General features: G+C 42.3%; 1 protein-coding gene across 1 annotated transcript in view; it reads left to right on the top strand.

Annotated features, from left to right (window-relative positions):
- LOC137349188 (integrin beta-1-like) overlaps positions 1-21,145 on the top strand; it is a 126,184-nt gene extending 105,039 nt beyond the window's left edge. Inside the window, exons 15-16 of the mRNA XM_068014616.1 lie at positions 2,234-2,400; positions 19,969-21,145. Of these exons, the coding sequence (XP_067870717.1) occupies positions 2,234-2,400; positions 19,969-20,034 (233 nt within the window). The 3' untranslated portion in view covers positions 20,035-21,145. The remainder of the gene's footprint in view (positions 1-2,233; positions 2,401-19,968) is intronic.
- Positions 21,146-21,456: the final 311 nt, after the last annotated feature.

Here is a 21,456-nt window from a genome sequence, read left to right as displayed (position 1 = left end):
ACTGACCATAACGAGAAGGGAGAAGAACATGGGATGTGTCAGTCATTCTAACTAGAAAGGGTAGTTGGCAGAGTTAATAGCTGTTAACCATTACTTTAAAAAAAAAAATCACTGGAATGGTGTTTTACCATTGTAAACACTTAGTTTACAAAGATCATTTCAGTCAAGCTTTGAAAAGGTATTTTAAAAAAAGTGAGCAGAACAGCATAAAATTGGTCAGGAGCTGCCAGCAAAGGTTTTGTCAATTTTTTTTTAAAAAAGGAAATTGCAAATGTTAGGCATCTGAAATAAAAACCTTAGTTGTTGGAAATATACTGCAGGTCAGTCATCATTTGTAAGTAGAAAAGATAAATCGATGTTTTGGTTGAGCACCTTGCAGCAGAACAGATTTGTCAAGATCACAACTCCTGCTGTAACTCCTAATGAAGAGGTAACATTCTCATGAAGAACATAGTATGTGGAGGAAAATGTAAAAGGAATGGAGATATCAGTCAGTATAGATATCTGTTTAAAATGAAGTGTATTTTAATGACTAAATCTTGTACGTTTCAAGATTAACCAATCCTCTTTAGAATAAAAACTAGTTTGCTTCAATGGTGAGCATTAAAGTAATCTAATTTTTAGATAGTGCATGTAGGGTTATAGTCATGCCAGAAGAGAATAGAATACTTGCTAAGGCTTTGTATAAGTTGCATATCTAGTCAATGTACTCTTAAAACAGGCATTCACCCATATGTTATGTGAGCTTGATTGCAGGGATTCCAAGGATGTGGAATATTTCAAGAATGAGAACTTGTGATGGAATATAGGTAGAATAGGCTTAATTAAGTAGAATTTGGAAATAGTTAGTGTATTATGCCTTTTAGAATTAATGATTAAATAAATAGTTAGTTTTTAGAACCCACTGCCATTCCCCTTTTAAAAAGGTAAAGTTAGAAAATTTCAAGGTCCCTATTATGAACAAGAAACAAGTTGGGAAATCCATTTGTGTCTCTTGTCAGGGGTTTGGAAAATAAACACACACATTGAAGTATCCTGTCAGTAAGAATTAGTAATAAATTTAATTGGTTTGTGCAGACAGGTCTGCGCCGCAGGTTGCTTTGGCATGCCATGGAAAGGGCAATTATAGATAATTAAACAATAAATGGAATGTACTCACAGGGAAGAGAGGTTAAGTAAACACAATTATAAACATTTTGACCAGATAAATGCTCACAACTTCAACAGCAAAGGCATTTCAGTGAAACATGAAATGGTAATTAAAGATATAGATTTTGGAAGGAAGATAAACAAACACAGCAAGGTCACATCTATACTAAAAGTCAGATGACACTTCAGAAACCGTATAAACGAGAAGTTTTGAAGCAAAAGATTAGAAGTGTTGTATCCTCAACAATGCTTCTCTAAGGGGAATTTAAGGTAAAAAGTTAACTTTAAATTTTGATAGATATTTTGCTGAAACATTAGCAAGGTTAAACTTTTGGATTCTATGTTAGAAATAAGTTTGTGCTGCATCTTTTAGTAATATTTTATATTGTGATATACTTATCCACTTTTGAGTATTGCATGTTAAATTAATAAATCTATAAAAGTTAAGAAATCATCTCGTAGCATTCTGTATTCAACTACAAAGAACACCCTCTCTGTCTCTAAGTGGAGAGGTGCGTATTGAAGAAACTTCCCAGACCCATATAATATCTGGGATATTTATGATTTAGCCATAATTATTAAAAATAGGCTATCCGAAAGATGGTAATATTCTCTGTTGGTTTTCTTCCTTTGAGGGAAAGCTAGTACAATTCTTTGGACCCAAATAAGTGTCTGAGAATTTGTCTGGTTTGAACCTGATTAAAGGAGATTCATAGGGATGTACTTCTGATTTGGTTTAGCCCCTATAAGGGGTTAAAGTCATAAATCACTTCAAATTAAGTAACAATTAATACAAAACCAGCCAAACCCTAACAGCTGGTAGGATTGCATTCACTATGGAATGACCTTCGTGGGTTTTGAAGGGTTCCCTATTTCTCAGTGCACGAATTTAGTTGGTGGTGCCTACAAAATAATGATGGGAGGACTCTGGTCTGATTCTGAAGAATAGCTATATCTCCTGCAGCACAATCTGTTACATAAATTATCCCAAAGTGCATAAAATCGAAGTTTTATTTGTCTATATAAAATGATTAAATCATCAAAGGGAAGTTTTTACTACTTTGTTTTTAATATTTTCATCTAGAATGTCCGCAAGCACCTGACATCATTCCAATTGTAGCTGGTGTGGTTGCTGGTATTGTCTTGATAGGCCTTGCCTTGTTGCTGATATGGAAATTGCTGATGATCATTCATGATAGAAGGGAGTTTGCAAAATTTGAAAAAGAGAAAATGAATGCCAAATGGGATACAGTGAGTATATTCATATTTAGAAAACAATTGTCTATTCAAAAATTGTTCAGTCATAGGCTTAACAAAATAATCAAAAATAACAACGAACCCTGTCCATGAAGATGTTTTTGCCTTTATAATGTAAAACTATGGTCTCAGTACCAAATTTTCAGATCCCATTCTTAGGAATGTGAATGACACCTCCAAGCTGTTGATGTAGTAATGTGCTATCAGAAGTATATCATGAATGACAGATCTGATTAAGAAGTGTCAAGGCAATCAGTCTACTGCTGTTGGCAAAAGTGCTTTGTGTAATCCGTATGAGAAGGGTATGAAGTGTTTGTCCAAAGAGAATACTATGTGAATTAACAGTCATGAAATACCTCAACAACAGGTATACCGTTTTGGATACTGTTGGGGGGGGGGGGGACTTACCAGGGGTAAGCAATGGGGTACAGGTCTCTGGCACAGAGTCTGTCCCTGTTGCTCAGAAGGGAAGGGGGAAGAGGAGCAGAGCATTAGTCATTGGGGACTCCATAGTTAGGGGAACAGATAGGAGGTTCTGTGGGAACGAGAGAGACTCATGGTTGGTGTGTTGCCTCCCAGGTGCCAGGGTTCGTGATGTCTCGGATCGTGTTTTTGGGATCCTTAAGGGGGAGGGGGAGCAGCCCCAAGTCGTGGTCCACATATGCACCAACGACATAGGTAGGAAGAGAGATGGGATTTAAGGCAGAAATTCAGGGAGCTAGGGTGGAAGCTTAGAGCGAGAACAGACAGAGTTGTTATCTCTGGGTTGTTGCCCATGCCACGTGCTAGCGAAGCGAGGAATAGGGAGAGAGAGGAGTTGAACACGTGGCTGCAGGGATGGTGTAGGAGGGAGGGTTTTGGTTTCCTGGATAATTGGGGCTCTTTCTGGGGTAGGTGGGGCCTCTACAAACAGGATGGTCTTCACCTGAACCAGAGGGGTACCAATATCCTGGGGGGGGAGATTTGCTAGTGCTCTTCGGAGGGGTTTAAACTAATTCAGCAGGGGGATGGGAACCTAAATTGTAGTTCCAGTGTACAGGATGTTGAGAGTAGTGAGGTCAGGGATAAGGTTACAAGGACGCAAGAGGGCACTGGCAAGCAAGAACTTGGTTTAAAGTGTGTCTACTTCAACGCCAGGAGCATCCGGAATAAGGTGGGTGAGCTTGCAGCATGGGTTGGTACCTGGGATCTCGATGTTGTGGCCATTTCGGAGACATGGGTAGAGCAGGGGCAGGAATGGATGTTGTAGGTTCCGGGATTTAGATGTTTCAGTAAGAACAGAGAAGATGGTAAAAGAGGGAGGGGTGTGGCATTGTTGATCAAGGAGAGTATTAAGGCGGCAGAAAGGACGTTTGAGGACTCGTCTACTGAGGTTGTATGGGCCGAGGTTAGAAACAGGAGAGGAGAGGTCACCCTGTTGGGAGTTTTCTATAGACCTCCGAATAGTTCCAGAGATGTAGAGGAAAGGATAGTGAAGATGATTCTCGACAGGAGCGAGAGTAACAGGGTAGTTGTTATGGGGGACTTTAACTTTCCAAATATTGACTGGAAATACTATAGTTCGAGTACTTTAGATGGGTCAGTTTTTGTCCAGTGTGTGCAGGAGGGTTTTCTGACACAGTATGTAGACAGGCCAACCAGGGGCGATGCCACATTGGATTTGGTACTGGGTAATGAACCCGGCCAGGTGTTAGATTTAGATGTAGGTGAGCACTTTGGTGATAGTGATCACAATTCGGTTAGGTTTACCTTAGCGATGGGCAGGGACAGGTATATACCGCAGGGCAAGAATTATAGCTGGGGGAAAGGAAATTATGATGCGATTAGGCAAGATTTAGGATGCGTAGGATGGGGAAGGAAACTGCAGGGGATGGGCACAATCGAAATGTGGAGCTTATTCAGGGAGCAGCTACTGCGTGTCCTTGATAAGTATGTACCTGTCAGGCAAGGAGGAAGTTGTCGAGCGAGGGAGCCGTGGTTTACTAAAGAAGTTGAAGCGCTTGTCAAGAGGAAGAAGAAGGCTTATGTTAGGATGAGACGTGAAGGCTCAGTTAGGGCGCTTGAGAGTTACAAGCTAGCCAGGAAGGATCTAAAGGGAGAGCTAAGAAGAGCAAGGAGAGGACACGGGAAGTCATTGGCGGATAGGATCAGAGAAAACCCTAAGGCTTTCTATAGGTATATATGGAATAAAAGAATGACTAGAGTTAGATTAGGGCCAATCAAGGATAGTAGTGGGAAGTTGTGTGTGGAATCAGAGGAGATGGGGGAAGCGTTAAATGAATATTTTTCGTCAGTATTTACAGTAGAGAAAGAAAATGTTGTCGAGGAGAATACTGAGATACAGACTACTAGGCTAGATGGGATTGAGGTTCACAAGGAGGAGGTGTTAGCAATTTTGGAAAGTGTGAAAATAGATAAGTCCCCTGGGCCAGATGGGATTTATCCTAGGATTCTCTGGGAAGCCAGGGAGGAGATTGCAGAGCCTTTGTCCTTGATCTTTATGTCGACAGGAATAGTGCTGGAAGACTGGAGGATGTGTTGTCCCCTTGTTCAAGAAGGGGAGTAGAGACAGCCCTGGTAATTATAGACCTGTGAGCCTTACTTCGGTTGTGGGTAAAATGTTGGAAAAGGTTATAAGAGATAGGATTTATAATCATCTTGAAAAGAATAAGTTCATTAGAGATAGTCAGCACGGTTTTGTGAAGGGTGGGTCGTGCCTCACAAACCTTATTGAGTTTTTTGAGAAGGTGACCAAACAGGTGGATGAGGGTAAAGCTGTGGATGTGGTGTATATGGATTTCAGTAAGGCGTTTGATAAGGTTCCCCACGGTAAGCTATTGCAGAAAATACGGAAGTATGGGATTGAAGGTGATTTAGTGCTTTGGATCAGAAATTGGCTAGCTGAAAGAAGACCAAGGGTGGTGGTTGATGGCAAATGTTCATCCTGGAGTTTAATTACTAGTGGTGTACCGCAAGGATCTGTTTTGGGGCCACTGCTGTTTGTCATTTTTATAAATGACCTGGAAGAAGGTGTAGAAGGGTGGGTTAGTAAATTTGCGGATGACACGAAGGTCGGTGGAGTTGTGGATAGTGCCGAAGGATGTTGTAGGTTACAGAGGGGCATAGATAGGCTGCAGAGCTGGGCTGAGATGGCAAATGGAGTTTAATGCGGAAAAGTGTGAGGTGATTCACTTTGGAAGGAGTAACAGGAATGCAGAGTACTGGGCTAATGGGAAGATTCTTGGTAGTGTAGATGAACAGAGAGATCTTGGTGTCCAGGTACATAAATCCCTGAAAGTTGCCACCCAGGTTAATAGGGCTGTTAAGAAGGCATATGGTGTGTTAGCTTTTATTAGTAGGGGGATCGAGTTTCGGAGCCACGAGGTCATGCTGCAGCTGTACAAAACTCTGGTGCGGCCGCACCTGGAGTATTGCGTGCAGTTCTGGTCACCGCATTCTAGGAAGGATGTGGAAGCTTTGGAAAGGGTGCAGAGGAGATTTACTAGGATGTTGCCTGGTATGGAGGGAAGGTCTTACGAGGAAAGGCTGAGGGACTTGAGGTTGTTTTCGTTACAGAGAAGGAGGAGGAGAGGTGACTTAATAGAGACATATAAGATAATCAGAGGGTTAGATAGGGTGGATAGTGAGCGTCTTTTTCATCGGATGGTGATGGCAAACACGAGGGGACATAGCTTTAAGTTGAGGGGTGATAGATATAGGACAGATGTTAGAGGTAGTTTCTTTACTCAGAGAGTAGTAGGGGCGTGGAACGCCCTGCCTGCAACAGTAGTAGACTCGCCAACTTTAAAGGCATTTAAGTGGTCATTGGATAGACATATGGATGGAAATGGAATAGTGTAGGTCAGATGGTTTCACAGGTCGGCGCAACATCGAGGGCCGAAGGGCCTGTACTGCGCTGTAATGTTCTATGTTCAATCCTAGCAGCACCAGTCTATACAGGAGCACTTCTGATATGTGGATTTTTTTTTCTCTTTAGTTAGCTGTTTCGAACATGCTGAGTCATTGGCCTATTGGTTATTGGGAACAGAGTAGCTGAATCCCAGACCCCAGTGATAGTTCTACCCTTCCAGGCTTCTATCATTAAGCAATGCTGACTAGACCATCATTAACAGTGCCCTAAAGTGCAGTGGACCTTCCTGGGTCCAGTATTGGATTACAGACTCTGCCACAGAAGGCTGATTTGATTCCAAACTTCCATTGCTAGAAATATCACCTTGGAGCTAGTTGCCTCAAAGAAACATGTTTATTTCCCACCTCCCCTCGTCGTCATGGGAATCTCTAGCTTGTCATTGAGCAACTGATGATTGTGTTTGATTCATTAGTAGGTGGATAACAGGCAGCAGGGACTCATGAGCAGCTTGGTGAGCACCACAGCTCACCTTACCATGCATGTGTGCATTGTTATCATGCTCTTTGCCATAATGTGGACATGCGACATACCCCATTTGAATGGTGGTACCGCCAGTTGAAGATGTGGTAGCACCGTCAGAAGTTCCTTACCTTTCTGCAACTCCGTCATGGTCCGCGCGAAACCCTGACACTGAGCATGTATTCTTATGCTCGGCTTCAGTTGTTAATCCCCTCCCCCAGCAGCAATCACTCCAAGTCTAAGGTGCTTCCTCATCAGTTATATGATGGGTGTCTGTACTCAGTGTGATGGTAAGACTTACATAAGATAGCTTCTAATTGATTTGCCGGTGACCAGTTAGTGTAGTCAGAAGCCTGTCCTCTCCCTGGTACAGTTTCCCCTTTTTTGCACTAACTGACCTTGCTACTTGGTTCTGAATCTTGCACTTGAGCAGGGGAGTGATCTTTGTAGCCACGTTAAAAATTCTGACTCATGGAGACTTGTTTGGACATACTTTATACAGAAGTTTAATCTGCACTAGGGCTTTTCTATTATTGAAGAAAGACCCAAATGCCCCTTGTGATTTCTCAGTGGTACCCAAAGGAGTCTGTCTAGATTGAAATTGGAATGAAAAGACGTACTTAATGTTATACGACTCCCGTGTAGTGAAGTCCATTCAATCTGTAGATGAGATGAGTTTACTTAACACTATTAAATTGGTGACTCCTTTGCACAAATAATTCTGTACTCCAAGTATAGATCATTGTGCCACTGCATTGTAGATAAATTTAACTTGTCCAAACTTCAGTCATTCTGAATAACTTGGAAGTTAATTAGAGTCACAGTAAAAATAGTAATGAAATAGATTATCCAAAGCACTGAGCTACAGTCAGTAGATCAATAGAGTCTCACATGGGGCATCTTTCAAGTGAAACCTGCCTTTCTTTTCTTCTCCTTCCTTTTCCCTGTCATGCAGAATGCTGAACTCAGCAGGAAGAACGTGTAGTATCAGTACCTGTGTGGTTGGAAGCACGAAAAGTGGAATTTACCTTGTATGTTCCCATTACAGTCCAAATTTTCAAGATAATTAGGTAGTATTGACTATTTTGGGCTGAATTTTATCTCTAGGACTATCAAATATTTTAGCAGACTTGGGAAATAAAATTATGAGGAAGAGGCCACTCCTGTCTCAATTATAGTGTGCTCATCTAACTGAACATTATTATAAACAAATGTTTACTGAGTTGTGTGGAAAACACTTCTCTGGAAATAAGTTCTTGAAATTTTTTCAAGTCATATTTAAAAGTACATAATTAACAATTGGCACAAAGAGTTGACCATCAGATAAAGCAAACAAGTACTTGTGTGTACATATAGACCCATAATTGTAAAGGAATTGATTTTTTGAACCCATTCTAGAATAACAGGCCAGTCATATACATATCCAATAACCAGTGATTCTATTTTAATATCTGGAACATAATCATTAAAATTGCTGTACACTGAAATGTACTGTGCTGAAACAATTGTCTAAGCTTAGTAAATCTGCCTCATCAGTTTAAAATGTTAGTCACGGAGAAAATATATAAATATATGTGGCAAAAGTTCAGATCTATAATCACTTTTTGATTTTTTTTTTTGTTAATTCTTCATGATATTTCTTTTCTCTGTAGCAAGAAAATCCTATTTACAAGAGTCCTATAAACAAATTCAAGAATCCAAATTATGGGCGTAAAGTTGCTTCTCTCTAAATCCTGTTTGTATTATCTTCTCTTCTTGCATGTTTTTCGCATCTTTGCTTTTCTGCTTGTGCTTATTTAACAAGTTATAGTAACTGAAGACTTGCCCTTTAAACAACTGCAAATCTTTACTAGGGAAAATAAAATGTAATTTATTTACTGCATTTAGGTTTTTCAGTTGGTGCTGTGCAAATGGAGGCATTTGACAGATTCAAATTGCATTAGACATGTACACAAGAATCAAATGCAAACTTGTGTAATTTAAGCAAGTTTTATCCTAATGTATACACATTATAAGAGCAAATATACTCTTTAAAAACATGCTGACTGCATTTTTTAAAATCTTGTTAGAAATGGCGAGGCTTCATTAGAAATCCTTGTGTGCCTAAGAGCATGGGTTGTGTCCATTACTAACTATGAACACTTGTATGGCTTTTAGACAAAATTTCATCGCTCAAGCTGTTTTAATTTTTTAGCCTTTTTGGTGAAGTCCTTATGGTATTTTGTATTGTAATTACATGAATAGCCAATCTCATAGGATAAGTCCAATAACACAGGACTCCAGCTAATAAACAAAAAAGACTTGGTCTGGGTGTGGATTTGAACCCATTCTAGAACAAAAGGCCAGTCATATACATATCCAATAACCAGTGATTCTATTTTAATATCTGGAACATAAGCATTAAAATTGCTGTACACTGGAATGTACTGTGCTGAGCATCGCCCATACATTGCTGCAATAAGCAGGAAGGCTTGTTTGAGCTCCCATTCAAGAGATCACAATTTCGGCCATTCTGGATATCTCCCTGATTAACAAAAAATGTGAGAAAAAAAATTGGGCCGTGTACCCTCACCAGGTTATTGCTGTCCAAGCAGCCATCTGAGTGCAATATTGGTGGACTGAGGAGCAGGGTATACCACAGAGGCATGGGGCTTGGACCTACCAAAACTGAAAGAAGAGGGGGAAGGTCTATTCTTAATTCCCTCAAAGTGCATACATAAAGTTTTGACTTCTGTTTTAAAGGTGCAACTTGCTCACCAGATTTTACAGAAGTATGAACCTTGGTGTTGACATATTATTCAGAGATGAGTAGGATGGCAAGCTTCAATTTACCTGTGCTTCTACTGCTGCCTAATTTTTCTTTAAACTGCACGATGTGGGTGGGGCTAGAAAGGTCCCATGTATTATCTATACCTAGTCCCCCTGAGAGAGTCATGGGCCGCTTTGGGCTGCTGCAGTTCCTGTAGTGATGGTGCTGTCGTAATAGTGTTAGATAATTCTAGGATATCATCCCAGCAACAATGAAAGAATGGCAATGTGTCTAAGTCAAGATGTTGTGTGACTTGGAGGTGATGGTGCTATCATGCCATTGCTGTTCTTTTTTGGTGATATTGGTCACAGGGAAGGCAGGTAGTTACTGATTAGCTGCAAAAGCTAAATGAAAACCACTTTAAATCTTGAATTGCTCTATTCACTTGTTGCAGGTGAGGACTTCTGTTTAAAGGTGCAACTTGTTCACCAGATTTTACAGAAGTATCAACCTTGGTGTTGACATACTATTCAGAGATGAGTAGGATGGCAAGCTTAATTTTGCCTTTGCTTCTACTCCTGCCTAATTTTTTTTTTTAATTCGCACAATGTGGGTGGGGCTAGAAAGGCCCCATGTATTTTAGTTCTCATTTTAATTAATCTAAGAAGCACTTCAGAATTCTGTGTATGTGGTATCATGTAACTTACAACCTTTTTAAAGGATTGCATTCTAATTTAAATAGGTCTGTTTGCATTCACTATACTGAAAAATGTTTTTAGTGTTTCAGTGTACAAGGTCCCAATTGTGCCTTTACAAAAATCTCGACCAAGCGCACCCCTTCCCCCCCCCCCCCCCCCCCTCCACCCAATAAAGGAGGACTTGCTGCTGGAAAGCAAAGATATAAGTGACAATTTTGAGTCAATCCTTTTCCAGTAAAGATTGACTGCAGCAGGGTGTGTTTCCAGGTTAAGTCCTCACCTGCAACAAGTGAATAGAGCTCGTGGACTTCTTTGGTCCCAAAGTGGAGACCATTAGTTTGGCTACCTCCATTGCTACCTTCTCCTTTCCCTTGCTCATTTAAACCAAAGCTCCCATAGATCCACCTCCTGAACCCAATTGTCTCTTCTCTCCCACCTTCCACCATGTCCTCACCTTATTCATGATGGTTTGCATTGTAAATAGTTCCCTCCCAGTACAGTCTCTCTCCATTTGAAAACCAATGGCATCACCCCATTTTCAAAAAAGCACTTTCAACTTCTGTCTTTGAAAACTACCACCATATTTCAAATCTCTCTTCTGAGGTCCATGAAGATGTTGTCACCATCTGTCCTTCAGCTCCCTCTTTTGAATTTCCCCAATCAGGTTTCTGTCCTTCCACAGCACTGAAATGGTGCTCACAAAAAGTCACTAACAACAGTCCCAGTGACTGTGTGACCATGTTCCATGATCTGTTTTCATCCTTCTTGATCTCTGCAGCCTTCAAAATGATCAATTATTACATCCTCCTCCACGTCTTTCCTCTGAACAAAAGCAAAATTCTGCGGATGCTGGAAATCTGAAACAAAAACAGAAAACTCAGTTTCTGTCTTCAGATGCTGCCTGACCTGAGTATTTCCAGCATTTTCCATTTTTGTTTAATCTTTCCTCTGTTGTTCAGCCCTTGCTCAGTCCCACTCTTACCTACCCAGTTGTAACCAGAACATTTCCAGCAATGACTTCTCTTCCAGCCTTCCAGTCCAGAGACTGCTAAGGACCTATCCATAGCCGCCACCGCCTCCTCCATATCTGCATGTTGCCCCTTAGCGATATATTCTGAAGACGTGTCCATTTCCACACGTTATTGACACCCTGCTCTATATTTCCATGTTGCTCAAATTCTGCGCTGTCAGGCTGCTTGTTGACATCCAGTCTCCGATCAGCTATAACTTCCTCCAGCTAAACATTAGGAATATCAAATCCCCTGTCTTTGTCCTGAACCTCAACGCCATAATCTCACCAACAACTCCATCCACTTCACCAGCCACTGTTGCTAGCAGATCCAGACGGTTCGCAGCTTCAGCATTCTGCTCAACTTTGAACTGAGTTTCCAACTCTGGGGGAGGCAGTGGCGTAGTGGTAGTGTCACTGGACTAGTAGCCCAGAGACCTAGGGTATTGCTCTGGGGATATGGGTCCCACCACAGCAGAAGGTGGAATTTGAATTCAATTAATAAATCAGAAATTAAAAAGCGAGTCTAATGATGGCCATGAAACCATTGTCGATTGTTATAAAAACCCATCTGGATCACTAATGTCCTTTAGGGAAGGAAATCTGCTGTCCTTACCTGGTCTGGCCTACATGTGACTCCAGACCCACAGCAATGTGGTTGACTCTTACATGCCCTCTGAAATGGCCTAGCAAGCCACTCAGTTGTACCTAACCACTACGAAGTCAATAAAAAGGAATGAAACCGGACGGACCACCCGGCATCGACCTAGGCACTGGAAACGACAACGGCAAACCCAGCCCTGTTGACCCTGCAAAGTCTTCCTTACTAACATCTGGGGGCTTGTGCCAAAGTTGGGAGAGCTGTCCCACAGACTAGTCAAGCAACAGCCTGAAATAGTCATACTCACGGAATCATACCAGACCAACAATGTCCCAGACACTGCCATCACCATCCCCGGGTATGTCCTGACCCACCAGCAGAACAGACCCATCCGATGTGGTGGCACAGTGGTATACAGTAGGGAGGGAGTTGCCCTGGGAGTCCTCAACATCGACTCCGGACCCCATGAAGTCTCATGGCATCAGATAAAACCTGGACAAGGAAACCTCCTGCTGATTACCACCAACTGCCCTCCCTCAGCTGATGAGTCAGTACTCCTCCATGTTGAACAGCACTTGGAGGAAGCACTGCGGGTGGCATGGGCACAGAATGTACTCTGGGTGGGGGACTTCAATGTCCATCACTAAGAGTGGCTCGGTAGCACCACTACTGACCGAGCTGGCCGAGTAGTAAAGGACATAGCTGCTAGACTAGGTCTGCGGCAGGTGATGGGGGAACCAACAAGAGGGGAAAACATACTTGACCTTGTCCTCACCAATCTGCCTGCCGCAGATGCTTCTGTCCATGACAGTATTGGTAGGAGTGACCACCGCACAGTCCTTGTGGAGACAAAGTCCCGCCTTCACATTGAGGATACCCTCCATTGTGTTGTGTGGCACTTCCACCGTGCTAAATGGGATAGATTTCGAACAGATCTAGCAATGCAAAACTGGGCATCCATGAGGCGCTGTGGGCCATCAGCAGCAGCAGCAGAATTGTACTCAACCACAATCTGTATCCTCATGGCCCGGCATATCCTTCATTCTACCATTACCATCAAGCCAGGAGACCAACCCTGGTTCAATGAAGAGTGCAGGAGGGCATGCCAGGAGCAGCACCAGGCATACCTCAAAATGAGGTGTCAACCTGGTGAAGCTACAACACAGGACTATCTGCGTGCCAAACTGTGTAAGCAGCATGCGATAGAGCTAAGCGATCCCATAACCAACGGATCAGATCTAAGCTCTGCAGTCCTGCCACATCCAGCCGTGAATGGTGGTGGACAATTAAACAACTAACTGGAGGAGGTGGCTCCACAAATATCCCCATCCTCAATGATGGGGCAGCCCAGCACATCAGTGCGAAAGATAAGGCTGAAGCATTTGCAACAATCTTCAGCCAGAAGTGCCAAGTTGATGACCCATCTCGGCCTCCTCCTGAAGTCCCCAGCATCACAGATGCCAGACTTCAGCCAATTCGATTCACTCCGCGTGATATCAAGAAATGACTAAAGGCACTGGATACTGTAAAGGCTATGGGCCCTGACAATATTCCAGCAATAGTACTGAAGACCTGTGCTCCAGAACTTGCCACACCCCTAGCCAAGCTGTTCCAGTACAGCTACAACACTGGCATCTACCCTGCAATGTGGAAAATTGCTCAGGTATGTCCTGTACACAAAAAGCAGACAAATCCAAGCTGGCCAATTACCGCTCCATCAGTCTACTCTCAATCGTCAGTAAAGTGATGGCAGGTGTCATCAACAGTGCCATCAAGCGGCACTTGCTTAGCAATAACCTGCTCAGTGACGCTCAGTTTGGGTTCTACCAGGGCCACTCAGCTCCTGACCTCATTACAGCCTTGGTACAAACATGGACAAAAGAGCTGAACACGAGGTGAGGTGAGAGAGACTGCCCTTGACATCAAGGCTGCATTTGACAGAGTATGGCATCAAGGAGCCCTAGCAAAACTGGAGTCAATGGGAATTAGGGGGAACGCCCTCTGCTGGCTCGAGTCATACCAAGCGCAAAGGAAAATGGTTGTGATTGTTGGAGGTCAATCATCTCGGCTCCAGGACATCACTGCAGGAGTTCCTCAGGGTCGTGTCCTAGGCCCAACCATCTTCAGCTGCTTCATCAATGACCTTCAATCATATGGTCAGAAGTGGGATGTTCGCTGATGATTGCACAATGTTCAGCAACTTTCATGACTCCTCAGATACTGAAGCAGTCCGTCTAGAAATGCAGCAAGACCTGGACAATATCCAGGCTTGGGCTGATAAGTGGCAAGTAACATTCGTGCCATCTCCAACAAGAGAGAATCTAACCATCTCCCCTTGACATTCAATGGCATTACCATCGCTGAATCCCCCAGTATCAACATCTTGGGGGCTACCATTGACCAGAAACTGAACTGAAGTAGCCATATAAATACCGTGGCTACAAGAGCAGGTCAAAGACTAGGAATCCTGCGGCGAGTAGCTCACCACCTGACTCCACAAAGCCTGTCCACAATCTGCAAGGCACAAGTCAGGAGTGTGATGGAATACTCTCCACTTGCCTGGATGGGTGCAGCTCCAACCACACTCAAGAAGCTCGACACCATCCAGGACAAAGCAGCCCACTTGATTGGCACCCCACCCACAAACATTCACTCCCTCCACCACTGACGCACTGTGGCAGTAGTGTGTACCATCTACAAGATGCACTGCAGCAATGCACCAAGGTTCCTTAGACAGCACCTTCCAAACCCACAACCTCTACCAACTAGAAGGACAAGGGCAGCAGACTCATGGGAACACCACCACCTGCAAGTTCCCCTCCAATTCACACACCATCCTGACTTGGAACTATATCGCCTTTTCTTCGCTGTCGCTGGGTCAAAATCCTGGAACTCCCTTCCTAACAGCACTGTGGGTGTACCTACCCCAGATGGACTGCAGCGGTTCAAGAAGGCTGCTCACCACCACCTTCTCGAGGGCAATTAGGGATGGGCAATAAAATGCTGGCCTGGCCAACGGCAGCCAAATCCCATGAATGAATAAAAAAAAAAAAAAATCCTCTCTATCACAAAGATTGACAGCTTCAACCTTTTGCCTCTACCTCAGCCCATCTGCTTCTGAAACCTTCATCCATTCTCTTGTCACTTCCACACTTTACTGTTCCCATGCTCTCCTAGCTGGCCCCACATCCTCCACAAGCTTCAACTCTTTCAAAGCTCCGTTGAAGAAAGATTTGCATTTATACAGTGCCTTTCATGAGTCTGGGCATCCCAAAATGTCGTGCAGCAAATTAAGTACTTCTGAAGTGTGGTCACTGGTCATCTCTGATCCTGAACAATGCCCTTCTTGACCATTACCCCTCTGTTCATTAATGTGCATTGGATCTTAGTCTCCAACACCACAGATTTAAAAATCACATATTCCTGTTCAAGTTACATACTCCCTCTGTAACCTCTAATCCTCACCTCGCACTGTGTTTCTGTGACTCTGGCCTCTTGTGCTTCCTCTCGCTTTGCCCCTCACCCCACAATTGGTGGCTGTGCATCCAAAAACCTAGGTCAATGCTTTAGAGTTCCCTCCATAAAGCTCTTTACCTCCCTCTTTTCCTGATTCACCTTAAAACCTTTTGTCTGACCAAGCTTTTGATTGCCCCTCCTTTGGCTCGTCAGCCACTTTTTTATCCATGCCTCTGAATTGCATTGAAATAATTCTCTACATTAATAGTGCTTTATAAATGCAAGCTGGTAGCATACACTATCAATCCAGCCTGTCTGCACTAGCTATCATATTTCCTGTTGCTTGAGATCCCACGTGTCATTTCTGGCTCGAGTGCTTTTAAAATTTAGAAATTTACATAGAAAGCTAACTTCTTGTGTTGTGAATTAAAGTTAATTCAGTTGTATGAAGTATTCAAAATGTGTATCTAATATTGTTTGAAAATTTATATCCCATGTGTCTATATATTTTGGATTTGAATTATTACTTTTAATTTTCAAGGGGGAGATGGTGGTGAATGTCACTGGGCTAGTCATCCAAAGGCCCAGGCTAATGCTGTGGGGCACAGGTTCAGATCCCACCATGGCAGCCGGTGAAATTTAAATTTAATAAATTCAGTTATTAAAAATTTGGAATTGAAATCTAGTATCAGTTTCATGACACCATTACTATTATTGATTGTCTTAAAAAAAAACATTTGATTCACAGTGGCACAGTGGTTAGCACCGCAGCCTCACAGCTCCAGGGACCCGGGTTCGATTCTGGGTACTGCCTGTGCGGAGTTTGCAAGTTCTCCCTGTGTCTGCGTGGGTTTCCTCCGGGTGCTCCGGTTTCCTCCCACACGCCAAAGACTTGCAGGTTGATAGGTTAATTGGCCATTACAAATTGCCCCTAGTATAGGTAGGTGGTAGGGAAATATATAGGGACAGGTGGGGATGTGGTAGGAAAATGGGATTAGTGTAGGATTAGTATAAATGGGTGGTTGATGGTCGGCACAGACTCGGTGGGCCGAAGGGCCTGTTTTCAGTGCTGTATCTCTAAACTAAACAAACTAAACTCACAAATGTCCTTCAGGGAAGGAAATCAGCTGTCCAAACCTGGTCTGGCCTACATGTGACTCCAGACCCACAGCAATGTGGTTTACTCTTAACTGCCCTCTGAAGTGGCCTAGCAAGCCTAGCAGTTCAAGGGCAATTAGGGATGAGCAACAAATGTCACTGGCACCCACATCCCATCAAAGAATTTTTAAAAAAATCAGATTGCTACATATCATAATTTGTATTTTTGGAAATCTGTGAATCTAACTTACTTGACATGAATGTGTACAATATTCGGTTGTTGTTACTGGGACAAAATATCCAAGTTGCTAAGAATTTATTTAATCAGTCTAGCAAATCTTACCACTGGAAGTCACACAACAAAATCTGTCCACTGTCACCGGTGGTGGTGGGGGGCCAGGGCAGGGGGAGTGTTGTGCTGAGGGGGTGGCAGTTGGCCAACAAAAGAATTTCATTCTCTATGTTGAGCTATTCTGAAATGGAATATTCATTCTGCTTAAATTGGTGGTCCTGTGGGCATCACCTGTACTAGTGGGATTAGTATGTCTGGTATCCTCGAAGAACCAGTATTTTCTCATACTACCGTTCCAAAAAACACACAGACAAAACAATACCAGTCAATCAGTCTGCTCTAAATGAGTATATAGGACATGCAAGTAATTGAGAACAGCGTTCATGTCTGTTGTTCCTGGCTATGTAAATATGTGACCTTATCTATTTTCTGGGGTCTGGAATTTTTAAGGGAATTGAAGAAATTGAATCATGATTCTTTCTCTCCAAACTAACTGGGTTTACTTTAAAGCTAATTGAATTTCAGATTCTTAGTGTTTTGGGTATCCCACTATAGAAAGGAAATAGTTTTTTAGATTAGATTAGATTAGAGATACAGCACTGAAACAGGCCCTTCGGCCCACCGAGTCTGTGCCGAACATCAACCACCCAGTGTGGGAAAATGGCGCACTGACACGGAACACAAAAGTCCGAGTGTATCAGGCCTGTGTCCTCAGTACCTTGCTCTACGGCAGCGAGGCCTGGACAACGTATGCCAGCCAAGAGCGACGTCTCAATTCATTCCATCTTCGCTGCCTTCGGAGAATACTTGGCATCAGGTGGCAGGACTATATCTCCAACACAGAAGTCCTTGAAGCGGCCAACATCCCCAGCTTATACACACTACTGAGTCAGCGGCGCTTGAGATGGCTTGGCCATGTGAGCCGCATGGAAGATGGCAGGATCCCCAAAGACACATTGTACAGCGAGCTCGCCACTGGTATCAGACCCACCGGCCGTCCATGTCTCCGTTATAAAGACGTCTGCAAACGCGACATGAAATCGTGTGACATTGATCACAAGTCGTGGGAGTCAGTTGCCAGCATTCGCCAGAGCTGGCGGGCAGCCATAAAGACAGGGCTAAATTGTGGCGAGTCGAAGAGACTTAGTAGTTGGCAGGAAAAAAGACAGAGGCGCAAGGGGAGAGCCAACTGTGCAACAGCCCCAACAAACAAATTTCTCTGCAGCACCTGTGGAAGAGCCTGTCACTCCAGAATTGGCCTTTATAGCCACTCCAGGCGCTGCTTCACAAACCACTGACCACCTCCAGGCGCGTATCCATTGTCTCTCGAGATAAGGAGGCCCAAAAGAACACTAATCCCATATTCCTACCAAACATCTCCACCTGTCCCTATATTTCCCTACCACCTACCTATACTAGTGACAATTTATAATGGCCAATTTACCTATCAACCTGCAAGTCTTTTGGCTTGTGGGAGGAAACCGGAGCACCCGGAGAAAACCCACGCAGACACAGGGAGAACTTGCAAACTCCACACAGGCAGTACCAGGAATCGAACCCGGGTCCCTGGAGCTGTGAGGCTGCGGTGCTAACCACTGCGCCACTGTGCCGCCCTTATTGGGGAAGGACCAGTAGCAATTCACTGGGTGATACCTGAGATGAAGGGACTGAATTTGGATGAGCAGTGGTAAATTTTAGTTATATTCCATGGAGGTGAGGTTAAGAGGCGATATAGAATCATGGCAGAGAAGGAAGCCAGTTCAGCCCATTATGCCTTTCCCCATAACTCTATTTGATTTCCCATATATTCCCATACGAAGATGTTTGCAATAATGAAGGAATTAGGATAATGAAGAAAAATTCCCTCTACTAGGAGGATCTAGAACAAAATGGCCTAATCTCAGAATTTGAGCTAAACCAGTTAAATTCAGGAAATCATCTTCATGCAAAGGATTATAAGAAAGAGAAATTCACTGCCCTAGAAGGCTTTAGTTGCAAAGCTATTTGAGGTAGATACTAGAGTGGTAAGACATTAAAGAATGTGGAGAAAAAGCAGGAATTTGGGATTAACTCAATGTGGCTACTGTGCCTAAAACAGACTTAATCAGCTGAATGGCCTATTCCTCTTCATATGTTGCTATGAATTTTGTGATTGTTGGTCTAAAATTCTCAACAATGTGCAAGGAAGGGGGAATATTGTCCTGTGGATTCTTGAAGAAACCTTTTTGGACCCATTAAAAATTATGGTACATTTGCTAGTTTTCCAGTTATTTGAATTTGAGCCGCCTTACTAACATCTTCTGCAGATCTGTAGGCCCAGACTATTAAAGGACTACTTATGACATGCTTTTACACTGATGCTCCTTTAGTTTAGATTCTGGGAATTTGCTGTTTGTTAGCTCTTTCATCCGAGTACAGTAAAGTCAATGTTTCTCCTCATGTATAAATGCATACAGTTCGCTCACTGATGCCGGTCCTACTGGAATCCAGATGAAACGCAGGGCAGTGTTAAAGTGGCAGTTATGTACCGTAGACTCCAAACAGGAACAATAGGAAGTTGTGAGAAAAGAAGTAGCATTAGTTCTTGCCTAAACCATTTTTAATTTCGTTAATTTAAACTTCCAAGTCTTGCCTTTGTATTCTCTAGAGTTTCGAAGAATGAGAGGTGATCTCATTGAAACTTACAAAATTCTTACATGTCGTGACAGGGTGGATGTAGATGGGATGTTTCCCCTGGCTAGTGAGGCTGGAACCAGGGAACATAGTCTCAGAATAAGGGGTAGGTCATTTAAGACTGATGAGGTGGAATTTCTTCACTCAGAAGTTGTTGAATCTTTGGAATTCTCTACCCCAGAGTGCTGTGGAAGCTCAATCATTGAGCATGTTCAAGACAGAAATCAATTGATATCCAGGTACTAATGACATAAAGGGATTTGGGGATAGCGCAGGAAAGTGGCATTGAGGTAGGTGATCATCATGATCTAATTGAACGGTGGAACAGGCTCGACAGGCTGAATGGCCTACTCCTGCTTCAATGTTCCTATGTATTTGCATATGTAAATTGATAAAGTCCCCTGTGATTCACTACAAGATAGTGAAAATACTATGTCATCACTGGGTTAATCTGGTAAAGTAATACAATATGGCTCTTTCATCAAGATTATAACAGTGCTAAAAGATATGAGTAAATCTTACCAATCAAATGGAGCACTGTTTTGCCTGTTTTGTTCTATTCAAAATTCATTTTACACTTTCTTTTTCCTCCTCAGGGTGAAAATCCAATCTACAAGAGTGCTGTGACGACTATTGTCAACCCAAAATATGAGGGGAAATGATGGATTTTGTGCATTTTTGTGAGGGTTCCTTTTTATTTTATTAAAACTCTGAATAATGGGATTTGGGTTTTTTGTAGTCACAATTTAGCTTTAGATCACATCACAGTGATTTACTAACCAATAATGTAAGTTTTTCAATGCAGATTTTGAAATGTGTACAGTACATGTAAAAAAAAAAATCGGTTGCATTTTAAAAAATGTTTTAGTTTGAAGAGGGTGCAACGACCAGCTTTAGAATGGAATATGATTGTTTCAATGATATACAGCTTCTTAATTTTTTAAAGATTTTTTTCCAGGATTTTGGCTGTCCAAAGTTCCGATGTAAATTGTCTCAACAATATTTTAAACCAGGTGAAACATTTGAAAAGAGCAAACGAATTGCCTTCATTTAACGTGCCAAAGGAAATGATTTGGAATAAACTGTACAGTCATTTACACAGGTGCCCATGAGACTTCTGTAGAAGTCCAAAATATCTCTTTCGGTAATCACTAGAAACTGATGGTCATATTGCGACTTGTAAAACCCACATCCACTTCACTGTTGAGCACCCTTTAGATTCGGGTAATTGAGCAAAAATACATGCTGTTTATTTTTGAAGCATTTTGCAATTGTGTTAAACATGTAGCAGAAATATATTTGGCATTATGCATACACTACGCTGCCAAATGTGGACAACTTTATTTAATTGTAAATTGTTTTGCCAAATCATGACAGATCAAACAGTAAGTCTTTTGAAATTAGATGCAAGCCTTTTTTATGTAATTGTGCAAACATTGTAATGTAAGTATTTTGTAGCAACCACTAGTTTTCAATTTTTTTTAATCAGCGCACATGGCCATCACTTCCATTTCTAAGCAGGTTCTCTTAGATCAGTGCACAAGCTCAAAGGTCCCTTATGTTTAGTGGCTATTAGAACTAATAAGGTGCAAGCAAATGGTAACTTGGATGCATACTAAATACAGCTGTTCGTATTAATTCTGTCCCAAGTTGTGATCTATTTCACTCTGATCACATTCTTGATTTAAAGTGCCTTTTTATTTTAACAATGTTTTCACTATTTCCGTACACTTTACTTGAGTTATTTATTAAATAAATGACTTTATAAAAATATTGATACTTGTCTTTGGATCTGCATTTTGCTGCCATATTCATTTTGTTTCAAGAGTTTTCTGTTGTACACAGATGTTTGCTAGCTTACATATGTGTTCTTAAAATGATTAATGGGTCAGATAAAATTGAGTTCCGAAAAAAATGATCATTTTGCTGGTTAATTGTGATTTTTCAATAGAGGAAACAGCTATTTCAGGAATAATCCATTTTTCAAAAATGCTTCCATGGCATTGACCCTGTTCTGAGCATATGTGCACGTAGCAAAAATGTGGATGATATGGTATTGTGGTCTAGAAATTGGGTCTTAGAAC

Source organism: Heterodontus francisci, chromosome 2 (genome assembly GCF_036365525.1).
Source record: "Heterodontus francisci isolate sHetFra1 chromosome 2, sHetFra1.hap1, whole genome shotgun sequence".
In the NCBI taxonomy this organism is placed as follows: Eukaryota; Metazoa; Chordata; class Chondrichthyes; order Heterodontiformes; family Heterodontidae; genus Heterodontus; species Heterodontus francisci.
The sequence above is the reverse complement of the archived record's forward strand: the minus strand, read 5'-3'. Positions and strand labels throughout refer to the sequence as shown.